This window comes from Macrosteles quadrilineatus, unplaced genomic scaffold, assembly GCF_028750875.1.
Source record: "Macrosteles quadrilineatus isolate MER2022 unplaced genomic scaffold, UCM_ALF_1.0 Scaffold_9__3_contigs__length_116548681, whole genome shotgun sequence".
Taxonomy (NCBI): domain Eukaryota; kingdom Metazoa; phylum Arthropoda; class Insecta; order Hemiptera; family Cicadellidae; genus Macrosteles; species Macrosteles quadrilineatus.
Genome location: NW_026542602.1, coordinates 16,627,557 through 16,652,079, shown reverse-complemented (window position 1 = coordinate 16,652,079; position 24,523 = coordinate 16,627,557). Strand labels below are relative to the sequence as shown.

General features: G+C 32.9%; 1 protein-coding gene across 2 annotated transcripts in view; it reads right to left on the bottom strand.

The window, feature by feature from the left end:
* LOC129002937 (E3 ubiquitin-protein ligase Iruka-like) overlaps positions 1-24,523 on the bottom strand; it is a 44,343-nt gene that overhangs the window by 1,676 nt on the left and 18,144 nt on the right. The window contains exons 5-9 of one of the 2 annotated variants that reach the window (XM_054431068.1): positions 9,233-9,319; positions 7,444-7,604; positions 7,170-7,285; positions 5,667-5,782; positions 2,155-2,268 (exon numbers count right to left, since the gene is read on the bottom strand). In XM_054431068.1, coding sequence (XP_054287043.1) covers positions 2,157-2,268; positions 5,667-5,782; positions 7,170-7,285; positions 7,444-7,604; positions 9,233-9,319 — 592 coding nt within the window. In that variant the 3' untranslated portion in view covers positions 2,155-2,156. The remainder of the gene's footprint in view (positions 1-2,154; positions 2,269-5,666; positions 5,783-7,169; positions 7,286-7,443; positions 7,605-9,232; positions 9,320-24,523) is intronic. The other variant, XM_054431069.1, reaches the window with a different exon arrangement.

Genomic DNA, 24,523 nt, shown 5'->3' with positions numbered 1-24,523 from the left:
GTTGGAACCATTTTGAAAAGAGGTAGAATCCAGCTAGCTTACCTGAGTAGAGTCCATGGACACAATAAAATAATAATATATTAATATTATAGACACAGGGTGCCCCAAAAGTAAATAGCCTAAGTATCGGAAAAGGTTCTATGGGTAGAAAAATAAAGAGAAAATCAATAAAAATGTTTTTCCGAAATTACTTTGTTAACCAGATTTTGTATTTATATATTTATTTTATTTATAGCTTATAGCTACTAACAAATAGCTTAAACATGACAATTTTCAATTGTAAAATGAGATAAAATAAGGCTAAGCTAGCAAGTCAGGTGCACATAATTTTTCCTTATTTTACAACTAACATATATTCAGCTATTTATTATGTGATGTTTTTTAATTTTGTGTCATTTGGTTATAAAATAAGCCATTTTTACAGTAGAATGTCAATAATCTAGATTAATTGCAACTGGCCCCATCCACTTTTCCAAATTGTATATTTTCTATTCTGTAGAGGATCTAAAAGAGAGATGAATTTAAAACAGTTTTAATGTTTAAAAGCACAGTAGTAGAACCTTGATTAACAATGAGGCGGATCAACCTTGGTAAATAGATATCTCTAAAATAACGCAATGTAACATAACCTCATTATCCAAGAAAAATGCCATTTTTCATAAATTCATTGTATACTATTTTGGTTCCTTATTGATATTCTGTAGGCTCCCAGATGATTATTATTATTATTTTTTAATGTCACATTTCTTTTGGCAAAAATTTAATTAACAAGCAGAACAAAGAAATATTGATCACGAGCTCCTAAGTGACGTCACGCTTGTGCTGACAATCTTCTGCTCCTTACATATCGTCTGCTGTGCGTGTAAGCTGTAGACGACATAACGCTTTGGCTGCCTGAGATTGATAGGTAACCATGGCAGGTTGTTAAATGTGTGGATGAAGAGAAACCCAAAAAGAACAGTAGAACAAAGAAATGTTTTTATGTCGTTATCTTTATCTTATTTTTATTTTTAAGGTCTATATTTTCAGTTTTTCATGAGTTCTAACGCTTCAACATCTCCAATATGGTTTGTTTTCAACGTTGATTCCGACACACCTCTGTTCTCAAATAGTTTCTACGTTAGCCTATCTCTAGTAGTGGCTTACTAGACCTCCTGTTTTGTTGTTTTTCTTTAGTTTTTGTTGAGTTAGCAGAAGCTGAGATTTTAAACTGAACAGTTTTTATAACAGAACCAAAGTTAATGAATTGAAAATATCATGATTTGATTGCGCAATACAAGCATTGAATTTTGTTGACGTAAAAATCCAAATTATGACATAAATGTCTTTTTGTACGGATTTACAGTGTTTTTATGGGCCTGTCATACATTTTTAATATTTTTATACCATGTTGGATTAACCATGGTTCTCAGTTATCAGTGGTAAAGAATTTTAATTTTTGCTAGAGACAAATCCAGATTATTGACAGTCCAGTTTTGAAATCCTAATTATTGACGTTCTACTGTAACTTAAATTATAAAAATTAAATTGGCCGCCATTTTGAAATTTTTAATTTGATCAAGTTTATTATTTTTTTAAATCTTGTCTCTTCTACCATAAAACTCATAGCAAGTTTCATAAAGATCGGTGGAAAAATTTCAAAGATATAAATGTTGATGTAAAAAAAACTAATTGGCGGATATATGGTTAACGAAGTGATTTTGAAAAACATGTCTTGTTTATTTTCTCTTTATATTTATATTACATAGAAGCATTTTCTGGAGTTCAGCTTTTTACTCACGGGGCACTATGGAAACACAAAAAAAGATCGTTTTGCCTGGCTTTTCTTCAAACAGTGACAAATATGTATTTTTGATTTGTATCAATTATGAAAAAAATTGTTTTAAACATGAACTCAACATTACATAGTTGTTTCTTTAATATTTTATTATCTCTGGCTTTAGCTATATATATTCTTAAATGAATTTTATGTGATTTTCCTCTTTTTTTCTGGTGGTGATCCAGTACCTTAGTGGAACAAACTACCAGTTTAAAATTACTCGAGACTTAATTTAATTATACAACCGTTACCTAGACTGCCTTGATTCCTTTTTTTGTAAACCTCCTTTCTGTTCAATTATATTACTTGCATGATATTTTTTCCAAGCTACTTACTTCTAGTCGTAGTCAATATCCATATTGTTTGAATTAAAACTGTTTCCAGAAATACTTGTGTCGCTTGAGGAAGTTGAGGAAGCTCGGCTGGCACTGTCTACCTGCTCCGCGGCCCTGCAACACATTCCATGTCAATATAAATCAGGGTGTCTACTACATTCTGGATAAAAAATTCATAGACAATTCCCGTACATTTAAGGACCTTTTTCGGTGTGATTACAGAATAATATTCCTGATTTGTCAAACTGTATTAATCTTGTTCTTCATTGTAGTTGTTCCAGAGAGAAAAGTAAATAATAATAGACAAAATTAAATTTCAAAATAGAAACTTATTGAAAGTAAACAAACATATACTTTAGGTACAGCTTTTATAGTGTAACAGAAAAACGCAATCATTGTCTCCTGTAATAGCGACAAAATCCTAAATATCTCCATCGGTCACGGAAACATCATAACATAGCTTATCCGATCAAGGCGGATTAATTTGGCATTATTCGCCCTGGCACAACGTTAGGTTCTCGACTACTTTTGAAAAAAAAAATCTTTAATGCATAATGAATATATTGTAACTCGGTTCTAGGTACAAAATCGGTATGGTAAGCGGCTACCAGTAAGCACAGAGTAAGATTATTGTCTTTTCATCTGCAAAGTTAATATCAACACATAGCAATCATTAGTTTATCTTAGACTCAATTACATTTTCTTAGTATATTTTACAGCACTTTCAAAGAATCAAAATACCCAGGCGTAGGCCTAATTATTTACGTTGAAAATTACGATTGCGGGAAACTATCGCGAATAACGAACGTTGCCGCGGTCGCAAGAAATATCACGGGCATTGCTGCAACTGCCCAAACTCATCCCAGATGTTGCCTCCATCTCTAGAAATTAGAGGTGGGCCTAACTTACTTCACCTTTGAGTAATTACTTGACTTTTTCGAGATGAGTAATAACTACTACTAAATAATGTGAGTCAAGCACAGTAGATATTAGTAAAGCCTTTGATAGTGTCTGCCATTCAACATTAATTTCAATTTTAAAAAAATTTGGTTTTGCTAACAATGCTTTAAATTGGTTTCAATCTTACCTTGAAAACAGATTACAATATGTGGAAATTAATCATATAAATAATTTCAACCAATTAAGAAATGTAAAATCCTCTTTGAGGTGTATCAAATATGGTGTACCTCAAGGTTCGATTCTTGGTCCCATTTTATTTCTTTGTTATATTAAAGGTCTGCCAACAGCATTAACAGATAATATGGCAAAATTGTGTCTATATGCTGATGATGCAAATTTGTTAGTTTCTGGTAAATGTTTTAATAAAATACAAGAGTCGGCCCAAAACAATCTGTTATCTATAAAAAACTACTTAAACTTCAATCAATTATTTCTCAATTTTAATAAAACCAATTTTATGTCATTCAGTACAGCACAAAAGAAAAATCCAGAATTCTGTATTAAAGTAAATGATCTCCAAATTACTCAGGTAAAGGTAACAAAATTTTTGGGTTTATTGCTTGATGAAAATTTATCATGGTCACTCCATACGGATAAATTGTTACATAAAATTTCCTCGGGTTTATTTGCCTTAAGAAATCTGTCAAAATTTTGTTCCCTTGAGATATTGCTTAAGGTTTACCATGCACATATCAACTCACACATTGCATTTGGTATTGAGTTATATGGAGCTACAAGTAATCAAAATTTACAAAGTATTCTAATCCTTCAAAAAAGGGCAATAAGAATCATGTTAAATCTGGATGATGAAGAATCGGCCAAAAAATATTTTCCTAAATTAAAAATACTAACCGTTTACAGCTCATATATATTGCACACTATTATGCATGTGAGGGCTTCTGAAGACAAGGTGCCACTGCTGGGGGATAATCATAGATATAATACTAGGTATAAAAATTATCCATCCGTAACACAACACAAACTGGAGTTTTATAACAAGAAACCAACAGCTGCAGGTATTAAGTTTTTGTACCATCTACCAAAAGAAATATTTGATATAAAAAACATTAGGTCTTTTAAAAAAAAACTTAAACTGTTACTAATTAATAGAGCATTTTACTCATTTGAAGAGTTTTACAACATGTAATTACATTAATTAAATTTTCCTGTTTTATTTAGTTTAACCAAGTATTTTTAATTAGTAATAAGCTGTTTTGACGCCATTCTGTATTTATGCATATATTTCATGTAGGTATATAATGTATAAATCTTGAATAAAGCTTTTCTGATTCTGATTCTGATTAGACTCCCTCTCGTTCGGCCACCTCGGGACCGAACCACCGGCCGAACTAACCGATGATACTGTATATAAAGAAGACTACAGTACTTTTACTGAAGTAAATGGACTTTAGGGTTGGGCGAGTACTCGACTTTTTCCAAATACTCGACCTCGAGTCGAGTAGTAACTACTACTCAAAAATTCGAGTCGAGTAGTCATAAAAAGTGCCACTTCACGATTTTCTACACCTAAATTTAATAAATGATATTTGTTTTTGTGTTGATGTCTTATTTAATCCTCATTCCAACAAAAAACAACTATCAAACTTCATATATAGGCTAGTTCAGCGTAAACCAAATGTTCAACAAACAACCATCGTCATTCGGCAGAGCTAGCAAGAGGACTACCACTACTTTCACTTTCCTACAACAGTCGAACAATACGTCTCGATAACAATAAGTTAAACAAAATAAAGCATTGAATGAATCTATCGAGTTACTTTAGTTGATAGTCAACAAGGGAGTCTCGTGATTAGTAAATCATAGGCAGATGATTCTTGAAGATATTATAAAGTAGGTACAGTGATAGATTTAGTTTGAATTGCCATCAAAATATTTTTTACCAAAATATATTAATAACAAATAAAAGCTACTATTGCATAATATTTTTTCATTTCAATCGGTATTGGTTAATTGTTTTAGTTTTAGAAGCCGATATGTTGTAAGGAACATCGACGCATCTGAATCGAATGACGCAATCTCATTGGGTCTTGGCAGAAAGATCAGTTCCACTTCAATTCAAACTTCAATCCCGGTGTTGCCAGATGGACGATAATTTTTGTACTTTTACAACTGTGGTAGTGGCGTAAACAAACTATAAGTATAATTTTCTAATGAGTTTACATAAACATAAACTATTAACTTTTGTTTAAAAATTAAAAGCTAAAGCAATTTTATGATAATTTTTCCAAAATTCACCATAATGGTGTAATTATAAATATGGCAATGTCAGCCAGCAAAACAGCTGTTTAATGGAAAACAAAGCAGAAGCAGAAAATTAATATTAATTAAATTATTTAATTAAGTACCTAAAGATTAATATTGACCCTCAATAATCAAAGACTTATGGAAAAGGGTGTAATATCACCAATAACTTTGGATGTTAAAACATGATACTGAACTAAAAGCTAAAAACAATGGTTGGCAAATTGGTTTTAGAGATACTTTCTAGTGTGTTGTACTTTTATGAATATGATTCTTAGAGATTTAGGTACCTGAGAAGTGCAGCGAGGCCTGGACCAACATTTTGGGATTCAAAAACTGAGCTTCCATTTTCATCGGACCTTCCCTCCTCTCCTAGGGTCATGCGGCAGATGGGGCAGGTTCCATGCTGAAGTATGAATCAAATTTATTAATAATGTAGAACAAGTTTACATAAAATGTTATGACAAGGTAATCACTAGTTGAAAGCTAACCAATGATCAACCAAAAGCTAGTTTAGTGATCAACTAAAGTAGGATTGGGGGATCACTTCAGATCGATTCCTTTTAAGGTTATAGTAACATTTTATATTCAATCTAGCAGCAGAAGTAGGTAGAACTAACCTTTCTTTGGGGTCGGCTTTTGCTGCCACACTTTTGCTTTGCCCGAAAGGCTTGTGAGTTAGAACTGATTTGGGGAAAAACCTGTTTCCTCCTTTTTTTCAAAATGTTTTTGGCTTCTTTTAACCAAACAATTGCCCATTTACATAGGCCTTGGCCTGTATGTGGAATGTACTCAGCAAAGCAAGGGGTGAGTAGGAAAATTTCAAGGATGAACTGAACTGATAAAATAGTGGCAGGTAACAGGTTCCAAATCCACAACATGGCTGCCATAGGCCCAAAGTCCATGGCGCTACCGACTGAGCCACCGACTCACCAGGAGAGGCTTCTTCAGAAGTAGGCCTAGATGGTAGTTACAAAAACAACAGATTAAAATAGGATGTCTTATCCTATTTTATATAGGATATTTTAAATAGATTTTAAATAAGAAGTGATGTCCTATTTTAAACTGTTGTTTTTGTAACTGCCATCTAGGCCTACTTCTGAAGAAGACTCTGAAAGAGGCGAAATATCAAGTAGGCCTATTATTATGAGTGGGTTTTTATGTGTTCTTTGACTCGTCTGCAACCTTTCATCAGGTGCGTTAGCTGTGTCCTCTCCCACCCTATATATTTATTTAATCCAAGCTAAATGCTTTTTCCTACAGAAATAACATTATTTAAAATTGTATATTTTTCATCACTCTTTCCGAACCGAGCTCAAATTTTACGATTGAGGTGAAGCCGAGGTCGGAGAGTGGGTTGAAAAGACACTTTTTACCAGTGTGATTAACTATATTTTTTGTCATATCGCACCATTATTTGAACAAACTTCAATTTAATTTGCTAATGGAAACAAGTATCTGTTTAGTAAGTGATTCAATAGTTTCGTCTATTACGGTTGTGTTAGTGTACATTACTATCCGGATATGTCAAAGTATTTACAGTAAGGCAATATTTAATTAACTACAATCGATACATAATTTCCATACATGCAGTTGTTTTCAATCAAAATTTACAACTGAGTTGGCAACAGCTGATTTTTACTCACTAGGGGCTAAAAACGCTTTTTACTCCCTAGAGAATAAAAATGCCACTTTAGACCCACAACACATGCATTAAAAACAGCTGTTTCTGCTGCAGTATGATGACAAAAAATAGTTCTGCCTTATGATTTATAGCAACCTAGTTCTATTACCAGTTCAAGCCATGGGATGATGCATGGCTCGTGATAGACATGCTCGCAGACAAGTTTGCGAACCGGCTCGCTTACTTTGAAGTCCTCCCAGCAAACGCTGCACTGAAGGTTGGAATCTGAAATATATAATACCAGATGATACCCTATAATTTAAAACAAAAAATGAAAATTTGTTTAACCTCTAAATAAGAGTTATTAGTTTTCATAACAACACTTTCAATGTTCTGATTTAAATAAATAATGATTAGGACGTGACATAAGACTGGTTGCTCACCAACTTGGTCCTGAGTGATGACAGCCGTGGGTATTTCTTGGATCTTTTCCCTGGCCAGAGGTGGTGGTCCATGGCCGTCCATCTGGTTAAGCAGCTGAGTGACGATGGTGTCAAGCCCCTCCCTTCCCCACGCATAGTCACCGGGGTTACCTAGGAACAGACTGCAGCAAAACCATTTTAAAAATACAGAGTGACAATTAAGTCTTAGGACAGCATTATACATTTAAAACGAAAAGACATATCTCAACCAAATTAGGCATATTGTTACTGGTAATTGGTAATAGTAAGCTAATTTTTGTGTACATGGGGAATGGATATCACCTTTAAGGAACGGCCATAGGGAGTAAGTTGAAAATCATAAAGGTAAGCAAAGATTGATATGTAAATCAAATTTAAGGTCTTATTAAACTAAAAACAATGCCGCAAACCAGACCTCAAATGGACAATCGAATCAAACTTGATACCTGTTCAAAGATTAATTGAATTTGCCATGCTACTATACGCTACCTCCTCATGGGGTGCCGCCCACTAAAAGACGGAAGAAAAGCATAAACGTAAGCATAGATCGATATGCACATCAAATTAAAGTTCTTTATTAGTGGAATACAATGCCGCAAATTTGAGCTCAAAAGACCAACTGAGTAAAAAATGGCAGCCGTTTAGGGATTCCAAATGGCAGATTCAAGTACTCTTTGAACGGCCGCCACTTTTGACTCGCTTTTTGTCCATTCAAGGTCCGGACTGTGGCATTCTTTTTAGTTTGACTAATTTGATGAACAGATTAAATGCTTACCTTTAAGATTTTCAACTTACTCTCCATGGTCCGTGCCCTATAGGTGAAATTCGATCAACATGTACACAAACACTTAGCTTACTATTACTAGTAATGACATGCCAAATTTGGTTGTTATACCTACCTGTTTTCGTTTTAAAGTTATAAAGTCGTCCCAAGACTTCATTGTTACCCTGTATACCTCTACAAGTGTAAGGAACTATCCACCTCCCATTGTATGCACAGTATTTCCTACGATGCTACACAGTTAAAAAATTTTATTTTTAATAAATTGAAATCACACTATTAAAAGAAAAATAGTTTTAAACTCCACATTTATATAACACCAGGAGTGGTAAAAAAAAAGAGTGGTTGATTAAAAAGAGATACATAGAGTTAAGAAATGTTTAAACATACGGAACATTGGATTTTAACATGGGAACTAAAACTAGTTTAAACTGATTGATTTGCTATTATTTTTAAGGATAACAACAAAAAGCACTTGTTTTTCTGAATTTTTTTAAACACTTAACCTTAGTAAGATTCATACAACCAAAAATTGTCATGGATGTTCCCTATTTTAAGCAAAAGATAGTAACTAAATCATGAAGCAAAACTTAACTAGAAATGAAATACTAAGTTGAGAATATTTAGAATATTTTTGTTGCTTAGTTAAACCTCAATTAATCGTAAATCTGTAATATCAACAACAAGATTTTGGGAGTGGTTTTTCTCCCCACTCCTAACTTCTATTGTAAAATTTTTTTAACAATTTATGTCGGTATTTTGGTATTTATATAACTGTCCCATAGCATCATTTCTATAAATACGGAAGTTTACTATTATTTATTTAAGTTTACATTATGTTGTTATCATCAACATTTACTTAACTGTTTAACATTTTCATTTTGCCTTACATTCATCAACAAATTTCTACCCCTACCTACGCTGTTATTAGTAAAAAAACCCGGTGATTAATAGAGGTTCCACTGTCACAGAATATGTGTTAAAGGTTACCCAGGGTCAACACTGGTAAAGACAGCTTGGACAACTGCTTCTGGAGCCAGGTTGGTCAGGATGGGAGAAAGGAAGTCTTGAAAATTACTACAACAAGCATTACAGTCTTATTAAACTATTACTCAAAGTTCAAATCACAAAGGTAATGTGATCTAGATAGAAAATACTTTCATTTTTATTTTAATCTACCAGTTATATATTAAAAAAAAATATTGGATCTGATGATTTTCTAATCTGTAAGATTAATGAAATTCTCAGTCATAGCTTGCCCAGTATCTTTTAGCTGCAAGTAATTCAATAGACAACAATTATTCAACATGTCATCCATATTTTTGTGATAATTTTTTACCTATTGATGTAGTTAAATCACGACCTTTTCATTATTGTAAGCCCCTGTAAATTTGAAAATGATTAATGACTTAAAATCTTCAAATACATGCTTTCTGTCTATTTAACCCATCCCATCATACTGGTGACGGTTACATTCGCTTTACTTTTTGTCATTGGGTTTATCCATCCGCATTGTTTTAGATGTTGCAGACCAGAAAGGGATATCTCCACCACTTGAAACTGTAGATAGACTAGTTGCTGTAAGCAGCTGGTTAACGCTCAGGCCCCCAAGTGGTTTTTGACCTCAAAAAAGTAGGAAAAGTAGGACTTTTTCAGCAAAAAGTAGGACTTTTTACTGAAAAGTAGGACTTAATTTTTCATACAAATCGAACTTTTTTGCTGATACAATATATATTAAAAACCAAATAATACTAGCATACACAATAGTTTATCAAATATAATAGTGTATATAAATATACAGGGTGTTTCCAAATTGTCTGGACATATTTTGTGGACTTGTTTCTGGGGCTAAGACAAACAAAAAATTCCATATAAGTATGCATGGGTCTAAAATGCCTAAATTTTTGTTGGTCGGTCTGTTTGTGACATTTAAAAATTATTTTATATCTTGGGCATTTTTCAAGATAGAACTTTTAAAATGGTTATAAATGTGTATTTTAGAAGGTGAAAAGAGCTTGCAAAGTTTCGATCCAATATCTCAAGCCGTTTCAATATGGCAGTCATTTAAAATCTTTAATGCCAAATTTCATGAAAACCGTAAATATTTAGAAAATGGTTTACAGGATCAAAAAGATAGAGAATTCAAATCCAAATCAAATGAGACCTTGTTTGTAAAATCGGATGACAAACAACCATAAATAAGTTTTTTTTCAACATTCGGTTACGCAATTTAATAGCACTACCATACTGTATTCTTATTTGTTATTTTTCAGAGCAGTATGGGTAGTCCTATTAAGTTGCGTAAACAAATTTAGAAAAAAACTGATTTGGTCGTTTGTCATCAGATTTTAAAAAAAACAAGGTCTCATTTGATTTGTTTTTGAATTCTCTATCTTTTTGATCCAGGAAACTATATTCTAAATATTTACGGTTTCAAATTAAATTTGGCATTAAATATTTTAAAATGGCTGCCATATTGAAACGGCTTGAGATATTGGATCAAAATTTTGCAAGCTCTTATCACCTTCTAAAATACACATTTATATCCATTTTAAAAGTTCTATCTTGAAAAATGCCCAAGATATAAAATAATTCTTAAAAATCACAAACAGACCGACAAATTAAAATCTAGGCATTTTAGACCCATACTTATATGGAATTTTATGTTTGTCTTAAGCTGGGTCCTAGGCGCGGAAGCGGAGAGCGGAGAGAGGAACGCGGAGAGCGGAAAAGAAATTAACATGGCGTTCCGCTCCGCTTCTAGGAAAACAGAAACATTAAATTACCTAAGACAAGTGGAGTGCGCTCTCCGCGTTTCTCTCTCCGCTTCCGCACCTAGGAAAACCCGGCTTTAGCCCAAGAAAGAAGTCCCCAAAATATGTCCAGACAATTTGGAAACATAACTAAAATAATTCTATATATAAATTTTAAAATTAAAATCAATAATTAATTATTTTTATTTAAAAAATCTTCAACTAAAAGGCCGGATATAGTTTTAGCTGAGATTGTACACAAAATATTCAGAAGTAACGCACAAGAGAAATTAAAATGTTAAGGAGTCATTATCTACAGTCATCACGAAAAAATATTTAGGACAAGCAGCATTAAATAAAGGATAAAAATAAATATGTTTCCCTAACGTTAACCAGCCCTAATTTGTGTTTAAAATGGTGTTGTAAATAAGAATTTTTTTTTAATATTATTTAATATTTCAGAACTAAAATTAATATAAAAGTAAAATGAATTTTTTTGGGTGGAAAACAGAAGCATGAATAGTTATTTAAGTAGGCCTATAAAGTACGGAACTAGATATAATATAAAATTCTAAAAATATGTTCCAAAAGTATTTTGAATTAGTTAGATTAGAGCGATCTTAAAAGTAGTAGGAATGTTTGAATTGTAATGAGTAAAAACTATTTGAGCCAGTGAAACTTGGACATTTACACTTGAACTTGAGCCTTAATTTATTTTAAATACAGTTATGTCAAAAAATCATGTTTAGGCTAATCAGGGAAACACTGGACCGATAAGTGCTAAAAGTAAACTACTTTTGAACTAGTATCCCAGGGCTCCCCAGGAGCATTGATTTCCCCTCAGTTTACTTCATTGGGGAATCTAAAAGACATGTCAGAATAGTAAGCACTGATAATAATCACAATTTTTATTTTCTATCACAATAGTATTGCCATGTCTTTGAAAATAAATACCCCGCCGCAGCAAACCTGCAGACTTAGCGAATTTCCATTTGCCTGATTGGATTTAAACTAAAATGTCTCCTTAAAAATATCACACTTATTCCCTATTTAAACAGAATTAGTTTAGTGAGTACTTAGGTTTGCTGCAACAGGGAGGGTAAAAATTTTTTTTAATGTAAAATGTTAAAAAGTACTGTGGTTTAGTACAAAATGTATTTTCCAAATTTGATCAAAATATGTTCATAAACAAGCAAACTACAACAGTTGACTTATTCTCCATAAGAATAACATGGGAATTTAAAATTACAATTTTTTTGAATTTTCTCCGTAACAGTTAGGCGCATTATAACGCTTCAATATACTAAGTTATTTGTTTTTTTAAGCTCTACAAAATGGTTTGAAAAGAAATTGTGAAATTTTGTGTTTTTATGGTCAAAAATGGGAAAAACCTATTTTTACCCCATAAAACCCCCCATAAACACCCGTTCCCATAGTCCGATCATGCTGGTTCGCGAACTCATTCAAGTTTATCCCGCCTTACACCTTTAAACCAAATTTTATGAAAATCGGACAAAAATTACTCAAGTTATCGTGCGGATGGACACACATATATATAAATAAAGGATAAAAATAAAATAATTACTAAATGGGTACTTTGTTATATATGTTTTAATTTTAATATATATATATATATATATATATATATATATATATATATATATATATATATATATATATATATATGTAAGTGTATAAGACATTTTGGGGACTTGACTTTTTCGGGTCTCAAGAATTTATACGAAAATACACTATTGCAATATTTTGAGGACTTGAATTTCCGTATGTGTATAAGACATTTTGGGCACTTGACTTTTTCGGGACTTGAGAATTTAGTACTTTATAAGACTTTTTGAGGACCTGTGCAATTCATTCCATTCCAAATGCAGCGTGTTATTGATTTTCACCCTTGTGTGGGCCTCCCATTCACTGACGGAATGTCTCGTGGCGTATGACGACCGGATATAAATAGTCAGTTTACACTCACTTATCTCGTTATTTTTTCAGCATATTCCTCGACCCGTCTGCAGGTCTTATGTTGACGGGCTGTCAGAACGTCTGTTGTAATAACTTGAATTCCTTATGCATGTTTGCTGCTGATTACGGTGAATTATTGTTAGAAATTCCACCTAATCTTTAAAGTTACCCATCAAATTCATAGAAATAATAATATTTAACTGTTTGACGAGTACCCCTATTGTATTCAAAATACTAAACGGCCCAATCCACTGTCACGTTTCGTATTTTGTATGCTACCGTTAATTTACACGGGTAAATTGTTGTGCAGAAATATTCCACAAACAACTGCAGTGGCAGTAGCCCAAGTTCCTGTGCGCGACCAGATCTGGTTGGGTATAGGTGAGGGGGTTTGCAAGGGCACTTTTTTTAAACCACTTGTGTCTCGCTCATCACTCACCCCTCCCCAGTACTGTCAATAACCGACACGAACGTTACGTTCGACTTGTAGTGACCCATCTACATGCACAGAAGTTTTAGCTGTAGTGTACTGCACGCTATTATCGCGCCAAACGCGCTAGAGTCAAAGAACAGGCCAGGCAAAAGCCTACAAAAACAAATTCTGTGCGCGTGGACGGGTCGGGGTCGCGCTACTAGTCGAACTAAAACTTGCGGGTACCGGTTGTTGGCAGTGCGTGAGGGTAGGGGTGAGTGAGTAGCAAGACACAAATGTTTTCACAAAAGTACCCTCGCCAACCCCCTCGCCTAGATCCATCCAGATCTGGTCGTGCGCACAGAAACTTTGGCCGAACTGTACAAACCTCTCCTCTTCCCTCATACACCTCTATGCTCTTCACTAACACTTGACGTTGGTCTGGTCTTGGTCTTCATCACACCTACAGTAGTGTTAGTCGTGTGCGCGTGTTTTTACTTCGCTACAAATAAACTTTCATTGAATGTATTAATTTAGCCTAGGATTTTACAGTTTGAATCAAAGTTCTTCTGCATTCATATTTTTTTTAAATCGCTAAGATAATACAGAGTTAGCTATTGTCATAAATATTCAACGTGGTTACAGAAATAACACACAAAACATGAAATACACTAAAAAAAGTATACAAATTCGGTTTGTAGTAGATAATATTTTAGGTGATTAGGTACTTTCCTGTTAAAGGGAACATTCATTATTATCGATGATTTTTTTCGATATATCGATATTTTTATTTTCCGATCCATTACAAATTGACAACAACTAACTGATCTTGTTTAGGCTAAAATAGTCTATTATATGGATTAAGAAATGAAACTGTTCTAAGCTAATCTAACATAACCAACCAAACTTGCTGGACCATTTAAAAATTCCGTTTGGGTTTGATAATAGAAAAGGTAAGTTAAACACCGAATTTTGAAATGTTATAGCAGTTTTGGTTAGTTATGTCAGGTTATTTTTTTAGAACAGTTTCATTTCACTATTGTTTGTTGATACTGAAAAATATTTATCGCGTAGTTGTCAGCTGATATGTTTCAGTTTCTTAATATCGATATATCGAGAAAAAATCATCGATAATAATGAATGTTCCCTTTAACAGGAAAGTACCGGTGAGTAGGTTGAAGCATCGATTAAAAACGTGAGATAAGTCCTATAATTGTTTTTTTAGACCTCCCCCCCCCTTGTTTACGACTATGTGGAAATGAGTGTCTATGGTTTTTCCCGAAAGAGCTCCCCAGGGCCCTGTTTCATAGAAATACTAGTGTATTTCACAAGTCTACGTTTCAAAAACCTACTAGTGTAGGGACTAGTATTACTAGTGTGGACAGCAATGTGTTTCATCAAGTTTTACTCTTGTAAATTACACTAGTAAATGCTTGCTATATTTGAAGTAGACTAGTATTTTTTTACAGAGTTTTTTTAGTATTTCTGAATCTGTTATTCTAAGTAATAAAATTAGATGTTGATTAGAGCTGTCATTTTAATGTAAAACATGTAAAAGTTTAATCAATGGAACAAAATAATTGTGAGTGGTGCGGAGTTGAACCAGGGACCCCACATGAGAGGCGAGTACTCCACCTCTGAGCTACGTCCTGCCATAGCTCCAATGCCATGTTTTAAGTACAGTTGGATTTTTTTAGCTAGAAGCAGTTAAGGTGTGGTGGAATATCTTTGAAGATGAACCTATTTTGCTGTAGTGCAATCATGTGTTCATGTGTGTCAAATTTTGAGGTCAAATCAAAACAAACAAACTAACATATATTGGAATTGACAATAGATACTTTAAACTTACTCTAGCCTACTTTTATAAAAGTATTTGGCAATTTAGAGAATATTTACTGTGAAATAGACATGTGATTCCTTATTCCAAATCAACTAATGAATAAGTTGTTATTTAATTATTGTCTCCAAATTATAAGTGATGGTTGCTTTGAAAATAGTTAATTATATGAGCAAATATTGAATCGTCTTGCATAATTAATTTTGATCATTATATTAATAGAATAATGTGGTGGCTATGACTGAGATATACCTAACATAACTGTTGGGACGTAGAGTAATGAATGATAATTTACGTTTAGTTTTGATTTTTAAATCTTCTCGCCTTTTGGGTTTCAAGTTCGTGACAAGAATTAAATACTCTTGAGATGACGAGATAAACCTTTAAAGACTGACTTTTGAAACATTTAAATTATAATTAACAGCTAATTGTAGTATTGATGATAGTGCAGTATTGTAATCAGAAAAGTTCACTACGTAGGCTACTTAAACAGGATGACATTATACGATAGGGCAAGGAAGCAAGATTCGAATTTGGTTTATAAAATGCAGTACCGGTAGCCTAAATACTGAAAGTTTTCTAATAAATTAGACAATGAAATATACAAAATGAATTCATTTTATATTAATTGGGCTTGGGCATTTCTTTAAAAAGTAATACAACACGGCCCCTATGCCTAATTGACATTATGCCAGTTTGTTTGTTTTGATTTAACCTCAAATCAAAATTTGACACGTATGAACACATGATCGCACTACAGCAAAATAGGTTCATCTTCAAAGATATTCCACCACACCTTAACTGCTTCTAGCTAAAACAATCCAACTGTACAATACTTGAAAACCTACTTCACCATTGCTTGTAACGGCGATGCAATTATTTGTTACATCAATAAACGTTTAGGCATATTATTCATAGTTTTTTGACTCTAAATTAGAATATCACCAAATGGTTTTTAACTCAAATATTAAAAACCGCGTCGGCGGGCTCATTGATGAAAATAAATAATAGCGTTTTGATAAATAATATGCGATTGTTTTACTTATGTGTCTAAATAGTTATTAATTAAAAGAAAACACTGCGTTTCTACAACTATTTACATTTTGTATAAAATGAAAACAAAATTAAAACCCTTTATATAGGGTTTGAAAACCCGTGATTAAGGTTAGAAATTAGTGTTGAGAGTTCACGTGACTAGTAGTTTTGGTCACATAAGAAAACACTGCGTTTCTACAACTATTTACATTTTGGTATAAAATGAAAACAAAATTAAAACCCTTTATATAGGGTTTGAAACCCCGTGATTAAAGTTAGAAATTAGTGTTGAGAGTTCACGTGACTAGTAGTTTTGGTCACATGACTAGTAAAATACACCAGTATAGGTGAGGGGGTTTGCAAGGGCACTTTTTTTAAACCACTTGTGTCTCGCTCATCACTCACCCCTCCCCAGTACTGTCAATAACCGACACGAACGTTACGTTCGACTTGTAGTGACCCATCTACATGCACAGAAGTTTTAGCTGTAGTGTACAAATACACCAGCATAAAAACGTTTATTAAACACAAATTAGTAGGACAGGTAAATACGAGACCAGTATTTACTAGACTAGTAATTACTAGACTAGTATTTTGATAAAACAGGACCCTGTAGTTCTATTTGCGACTCTCAATCTACTCCACTGATTTATTAATGTAGTACCGTATTGATAATTTCAAACAAAACCAATGTAGGAAAAAGTATTGACGACAAAATTTGTATATTTGGATGATTTCCATTTATAGTCCATGAGGTTGGCGAAGGTACTCAAAGGGATTACAGCCCTCACACACACAGATGCTAACATTGCTAACTTACACGGGAAGCGGACACTCGGCCTGGGCTGCCCCTATTGTTTGTTGTGGAGGGTAGGTTTCTAGGGAACAGGTACTTGAACTCAACTTGGACTTTACCCATTAAATCCTACGAATCTTTTAGAAATACTGTGGGTTGGTAGACAGGGTCGTCAACACAGAAAGCAGAGGCATTAACATGGAGCCAAACCTTCTAAGAATTACATTACTATTGTATTAGAATACTACTGTAATCTTTAACATCAACGACTCAGGAAGTGATGGTGTCTACGGGTGGTGAATATCCGCCCAAAAATAATCCTATTTTTGTTTCCAAATTTAAGATTCAAAAATATGCCAATGCCTACTACATATAATACATCTGTTATGCTTCTATTAATACGATATTTGATAGTGATTTTCTAAAAAAAAAAAATAATTTTAATAATTAATTGTTCTTGGAGAAATACAACATTTTAACCATGCTTCGCAAACAAGGGTTAAAAATAGTTAAGGAAAAAGTAGTTTAAAGTGTTATGCTTCTATTAATACGATATTTGATAGTGATTTTCTAAAAAAAAACTAATTTTAATAATTAATTGTTCTTGGAGAAATACAACATTTTAACCATGCTTCGCAAACAAGGGTTAAAAATAGTTAAGGAAAAAGTAGTTTAAAGTCGAGGACATCAACTGTCTCTGCTTTGAATTGTACATTACGAAAAATTTAAATGTAAAATACTTGTACTGTAGTAATTTGAACTTAAATTCTTTATTTCGTTGGCCGCGTACGCTAAACATAAAAGTGTTCAGTAAAAGTTAATTTTGACACTTTTCCTCTGATATTTCGCCTAATAACAACATTACATTTAATTCATCCTAACTTAATGTTATATTATGTGTTCCAATTATTATATTGCAAATTGTATTGATTGTTGAATGAAATTCACATATTCATATTTGATTAGATGTATTATTATATTTTAATATAGCATAAGATGAAAATGTGAACTCAATTAAGCGAGATATATTTTGCCAAACCATAGGTGAATTGATTTGTTGTAACTTATCCAATTCACTCTGTTTCATAATATTTCTTTTTTTCAAATGTACCTTTAGACTTTTATTTTAGATGTGATACACAAACTTTATATCATTTACAACTAAACAAAGTAAACAGAAACTCGAGCCCAATTTGATCATTAATTAGAGCTTGGGAAACGACCACTTTCATTGATGTCAGCTGTCATCGAAAATAGTTACTTTCGTTACGGAGTGATGAAAAAATCTTTTTGTGTTGAAATTTAAATTTAATAGTCTCAAACCCTAAACCAAATTATGCTGATTCATAATGGTCATTACAACTATGATCGATAATGTAGCCATAAGGTCAATAAAAATTATTATGTTGAGCGCGACTATTATGACAATATACAGTTTGTTATTATGTCAAACCCTATTGATCTGTATGTCAAAATGTATGTTTTAGTATGTAAGGAATCCGATTTTGACACTTTCAAACTTTCGAAAATGTACCGTTTAGGCTGTAGAGTGAAAAAGACGGACAAACTGAAATATTTATTTTAAAAACCTTTTTGTGTTGAAATTTAAATATAATAGTCTCAAGCCCTAAACCAAATTATGCTGATTCATAATGGTCATTACGACTATGATCGAAAATGTAGCCATAAGGTCAATAAAAATTATTATGTTGAGCGTGACTATTATGACAATATACAGTTTGTTATTATGTCAAACCCTATTGATCTGTATGTCAAAATGTATGTTTTAGTATGTAAGGAATCCGATTTTGACACTTTCAAACTTTCGAAAATGTACCGTTTAGCCTGTAGACGGAAAAATGCGGACAAACTAAACTATTTATTAACGAAAATTTTTTAGTCTTGAAATTTAAAGACAATGGTCTCAAACTCAACACAGAATAATGCTGATTCATAATGGTTATTACATCTATGATCGATCATGTAGCCATAAGGTCAATAAAAATTAGTATGTTAAGCGCGAGTATTTTGACATTATATTCTTTTTATTATGGAATTGATGACCAAACCCTATTGATCCGTATGTCAAAATGTATGTTTTAGTATGTGGGGAATCCGATTTTGACATTTTCAAACTTTCGAAAATGTACCGTTTAGCCTGTAGACGGAAAAATGCGGACAAACTAAACTATTTATTAACGAAAATCTTTTAGTCTTGAAATTTAAAGACAATGGTCTCAAACTCAACACAGAATAATGCTGATTCATAATGGTTATTACATCTATGATCGATCATGTAGCCATAAGGTCAATAAAAATTAGTATGTTAAGCGCGAGTATTTTGACATTATATTCTTTTTATTATGGAATTGATGACCAAACCCTATTGATCCGTATGTCAAAATGTATGTTTTAGTATGTGGGGAATCCGATTTTGACATTTTCAAACTTTCGAAAATGTACCGTTTAGCCTGTAGACGGAAAAATGCGGACAAACTAAACTATTTATTAACGAAAATTTTTTAGTCTTGAAATTTAAAGACAATGGTCTCAAACTCAACACAGAATAATGCTGATTCATAATGGTTATTACATCTATGATCGATCATGTAGCCATAAGGTCAATAAAAATTAGTATGTTAAGCGCGAGTATTTTGACATTATATTCTTTTTATTATGGAATTGATGACCAAACCCTATTGATCCGTATGTCAAAATGTATGTTTTAGTATGTGGGGAATCCGATTTTGGCATTTTCAAACTTTCGAAAATGTACCGTTTAGCCTGTAGACGGAAAAATGCGGACAAACTAAACTATTTATTAACGAACATTTTTTAGTCTTGAAATTTAAAGACAATGGTCTCAAACTCTACACCGAATAATGCTGATTTATAATGCTTATTACATTACAACTATGATCAATAATGTACCTAAAGGTCTACTATGTTGAGCGTGAACATTTTGACAATATACCGTTTTTATTAGGAAATCGGTTGTTAAATCCTATTGATCTTTATGTCAAAAAGTATGTTTTAGTGTGTGAGGAACGGTATGGTGAATAATAGTTCAACGTGTATGATGGCAGCCCTAGCGATCATCACAGTAGCTGCCTAAGATAGCATGTTATTATCTTCTAGTTTTATAATTAATTGTTTGTCTTCCCTGAGTCCTTGAGTGGTAAACACCGCCTTTAGTCCAGGAAGAAGAATAAGAATTGTTTATTTTCCAAATGAACAATTCTAGTTATAAGCCCTTCGGTCTTATGATATTTCATCGAAATTACTACCTAAATAAACTTCTTTCACTTTAGTAACGCTGTTTGGCTGACTGAACAAACACTTCAAATTCCAAGAAGGGTTGCTCATTTAGCAAGAGTTTGAACAGAATACCATAGTTCCTTGAAGTGTTGAGCTAACACCACGGTATCTCGGTGTCAAGCTAAGACCACGCAATCCTCAAAACCACGTGAAACGACTCACTTGCGTTGTGTCTTGATACGGTGACACATGCACGCGTGCAGCGAGCAAAGTACTCACGAGCTCTATCAGCCCAGCTGACAGAGCTAGACTGATAATATTATCACGTATGGTGTTTATTGTTCACAGTTATTACTCGACAACGGCCTGGCCTATTTTTACGTTTGGGTGTCAAAGTAACGGTATTTTTAAGAAGATTTGCTAAAACGTATCTCAATTTTAACAAACATTATCAACCATATACAGTAAATTTTTTTGTGACTTCTTGCCGGCTCTGCAATAACCTCTCAAACTACCTAAGATCAATAATTAAAAGTCATCATCAGTTTGTGGCGTCTTGAGTCAAAAAGTGATGTGTTGAGTGGATGTCTGTTGCTGGTGTGTCATGGCCGAGGTTGCCGACTTATTGAGGTTGTGTTAATGGCGAATAAATAGTATAAACAAATCGTGTTTTTTAGTATTTACTATTATAGGTTTAGCTTTATATTGTGAATGTTAGATTAAGTGTAAGAAATGGACATGTGACCCTAACTTTGCCTGGAAAAATAAAGTTTTCATTTCATTTCATTGCATTCGGTAGCACGAAAATATACAGGTAGTTTCGTCTGCACTTCTCCAAGATGGCGTAAATGGTGGCTTGTTTAAGTATTTATGAAGTACTCGATGGTCTATTTTATGCCTTGTGAGGCCTACCCAAAAAAAAATTCCTGGAGCCGCCCCTGGAATAAACAAACTCCAATTTGGAACGAAGAAAGTAGGATTTTCTAGCAGCTAAAACCTAGAAATTACGTTGTGATTTAACATTACCTAATTTGACGAATTCTAAAACATACTATGAACTATACCTACTAAAATACCATCTACTCCCGAAACAAATGAAATAGCAGAACAACACAAGCTTGTATAAAGAGCCCAACAAGATGACGAAATCATTGAAGATTACGTTAAAGAACTAACACATTATGAAGAATCACTACAACTTTGTGTGTTCTGAGTGCAAAAGACCTACAATCATTTCACATCTACGCTCACAATTAATTAATCATGGGCCTGAATAGTTCTGAAATAAGGGAATAGCTTATATAACAATCAAATGAATTAACGGTTAGAAAAGCAATTGAAATTATGTCAAGTCCAAGAGACATACATCTAGTTTTGTATTAGAGTCTTCTGTCAAAAACTACACGAATGCAAATGTTACTGTGGACAAGGTAGCTGAAACATTTGCAAATAGGTGTAATAATTTTAAGAACATTGTATTAGTAAAAGTATCATATACATTTGTCATTGATATAACTGTATTAAATAATCTACCTAATTATTTGTAGGGAGTAAATTAGTTAGTAGATTATCTATTAATCGATTTGCAAGCTACATTATGAATATTTCATAATGTAGCTTGTAAATCGATTAATGTATTTAAACTAGACACTCGTCAAATTAATGCAGTTCAAGGCGGAAATGAAGTGAGGGATACATCAGGATTAGGATGTGTGTTACAGAACAAGAAACTGATGAAAATAGTTGGAATAACTAGTCAAGGTCAACGCACTCGATAAAAGCACGGGATTATACGCTATAAAAAAGGCGCGAATATGTGCAAGTACAGTATAACCAGCGACAACCTATGTAAAACCAGACGTAAGCTTTAAAGCCAGGCCTACGAAAAAGACAAACTATGAATTTTGAACTATGTAAAGAATGAATCACTGAATTTGATTAGACGAAATCACAGAGGTACAAACTATGTTAGTTTAACTATGTTGTTTATTTACGTGGTAAAGGAGCGTAGTTTCTTGATAGGTCTAAACAACGTCATCAGTTACCAAATCAATTATTTTTACTAGTTTCAGTTATACAATTGTTCTAATTTAAACTTGCGCTATTATGCTAATTCAACCTAGGGCAGATGTAGTTCCCACTATATATCTATACTTACACGAGGAGAGCGTGGTTTCGGCGATTTCGTAAAGTAAGAAATAATTGATGTAGAAAGAAATGTGTAGATTTTGATCTTTTTCTGTTTTGATTGATTTACCGTGTTGATTATGCACCACAGTGCTTTGTACTGTAATTGTTTTCTGCCATTATGAAAAATTCATTGCCAATATTTCTTTTAAGGTTCCTTGCATGATTTTGCGTGTATACTAATGTGTACTAGGTGTGCAATGCAGTTGTCTGCTTGCAATACTGAGCGGAGCTATCATAGTACTGTAATCATAGTACTTTAACAGTAACCCAACAACCAATTTCTCAAAACTGTGCTAGAGGTTTTTTATTCATTGGCACAGAAGTACGATATGAATTGACGCGACGTGACGAAGGAAAAATCAAACTTACACTGTAACGGATACACCTCCCTTTGAAGTTAGAACGTGTCTTCCCAACAAACAATTTTTTTTCATATAAAATCATAGATTAATCTGCATCTGTAATATCCTGATAAATAGACCAATTCGTATATATTCGTCCCTTAGCTGCCATTAGCTGTATAGTATGGGCTATTAATTAACAGCTGTGTCTAAGGAATGTCGGCCTTATATAGTCACTAACAAGACTACAAGATCGCGCCACTCATCCTACACTCATCTCCATTCATACTTGGCTTAAAATACCTACTTTGTATGGTCGTCATTTCATTGAACAGTATTAACAGGATGCCCGATTTGGCAAAATTAATCCTGAAATAAAAATTCTGCTAACAGGATTTGCTTTCAAAACGTGATCGGAAATGGTTGTGGCATTTGTAAACAACATTTAATGCTAACGTATCAGTGACAGCAAAAAAAAAATAATCTTGATCGTTATTTTCGTTTTTTTGATCGGTAGCTGTTCGTTATTTTATAGATGATATTGTGATAAACTTTGAGAGAAAATTTAACAAAAATCGCGCAAAATTGGAGTTTTGAACGTCCGTAATTTTATTTACAAAGTAGTGAGGCCATATTTTAATGGCTAAATATACTCTCACCAATCCAGCGAATAGATTAAAACGATTTGAATCTTGAAAGATAATCTCGTTTTTCAGGAGAGGGCCGCTTAAAATGTCTCTTTGGCCGTGACAGACAGACAGAAATAGAGATAAGACTTGTTTCGGGTTTTTTAATGTATAAAGCGTAAAAATAACCTAAAAATATATAATTCTAAACTATGTACAGACAAAACTCTAATTTTATTTATATAGATAGATATCGCACGAATAAGAATATAAGTGAATGATTTTACGAGGTTTAATAAAACGCAAATCGTTCGTTGTACTTGGTTAACACCAAAGTAAAACGTGCCCTAATAATAATATCTCGGTTAATCACGAGAGTCGTTCGTAAATAATTTCTTTTTGAATTCGGAATTAGTAATCAATTAACGTAACGTGGCATCTTCAACATACAGTAAAACAAAACAAAAGACGTTTTACCGTGTTTCATTGCCAAGTTGTTGTAAATATGCAGGCTGGACTGATGTTTTATGTGTTTTCCCTACAACTGTAAATAATTGACTCCTTCAATTGTTAAGTTTTACTTTTTTCAATGTTTAAGTTTTGACTCCTTTCAAAATTTTAATAAAGTTTTCTTGGGTGAGTCCCGTTCTTGTAAACACAGGATTATGGTTTACACCCTTCTAGATAGTATTTATAAAAATAAAGAATACATAAAATAATAAAAAAATTAAAAATTTAAACACATCAAATTATAAATGTACTATAATATGATTATTATTATATAAAACGTCCAAATAAATTAAAAACTCTTAATATTTCTGCTAAAACCCCGGGCGTTTATAGATCGATTAATATCAACTGCTGCTTTTATATTGCGATTTCCTCCTGATCCTCTATTAAATAATAGTTACCTGCAGTAAAAATTTGATTTTAAAATAAAACAAATCTGTACTGTTATAACGTAACAAATACTGTGTATTGTGGTATCGATAACACAATTTCATAATATAGTACGGTATTGAAAACAATTCATAAATACTGGAAAAAATATAAACT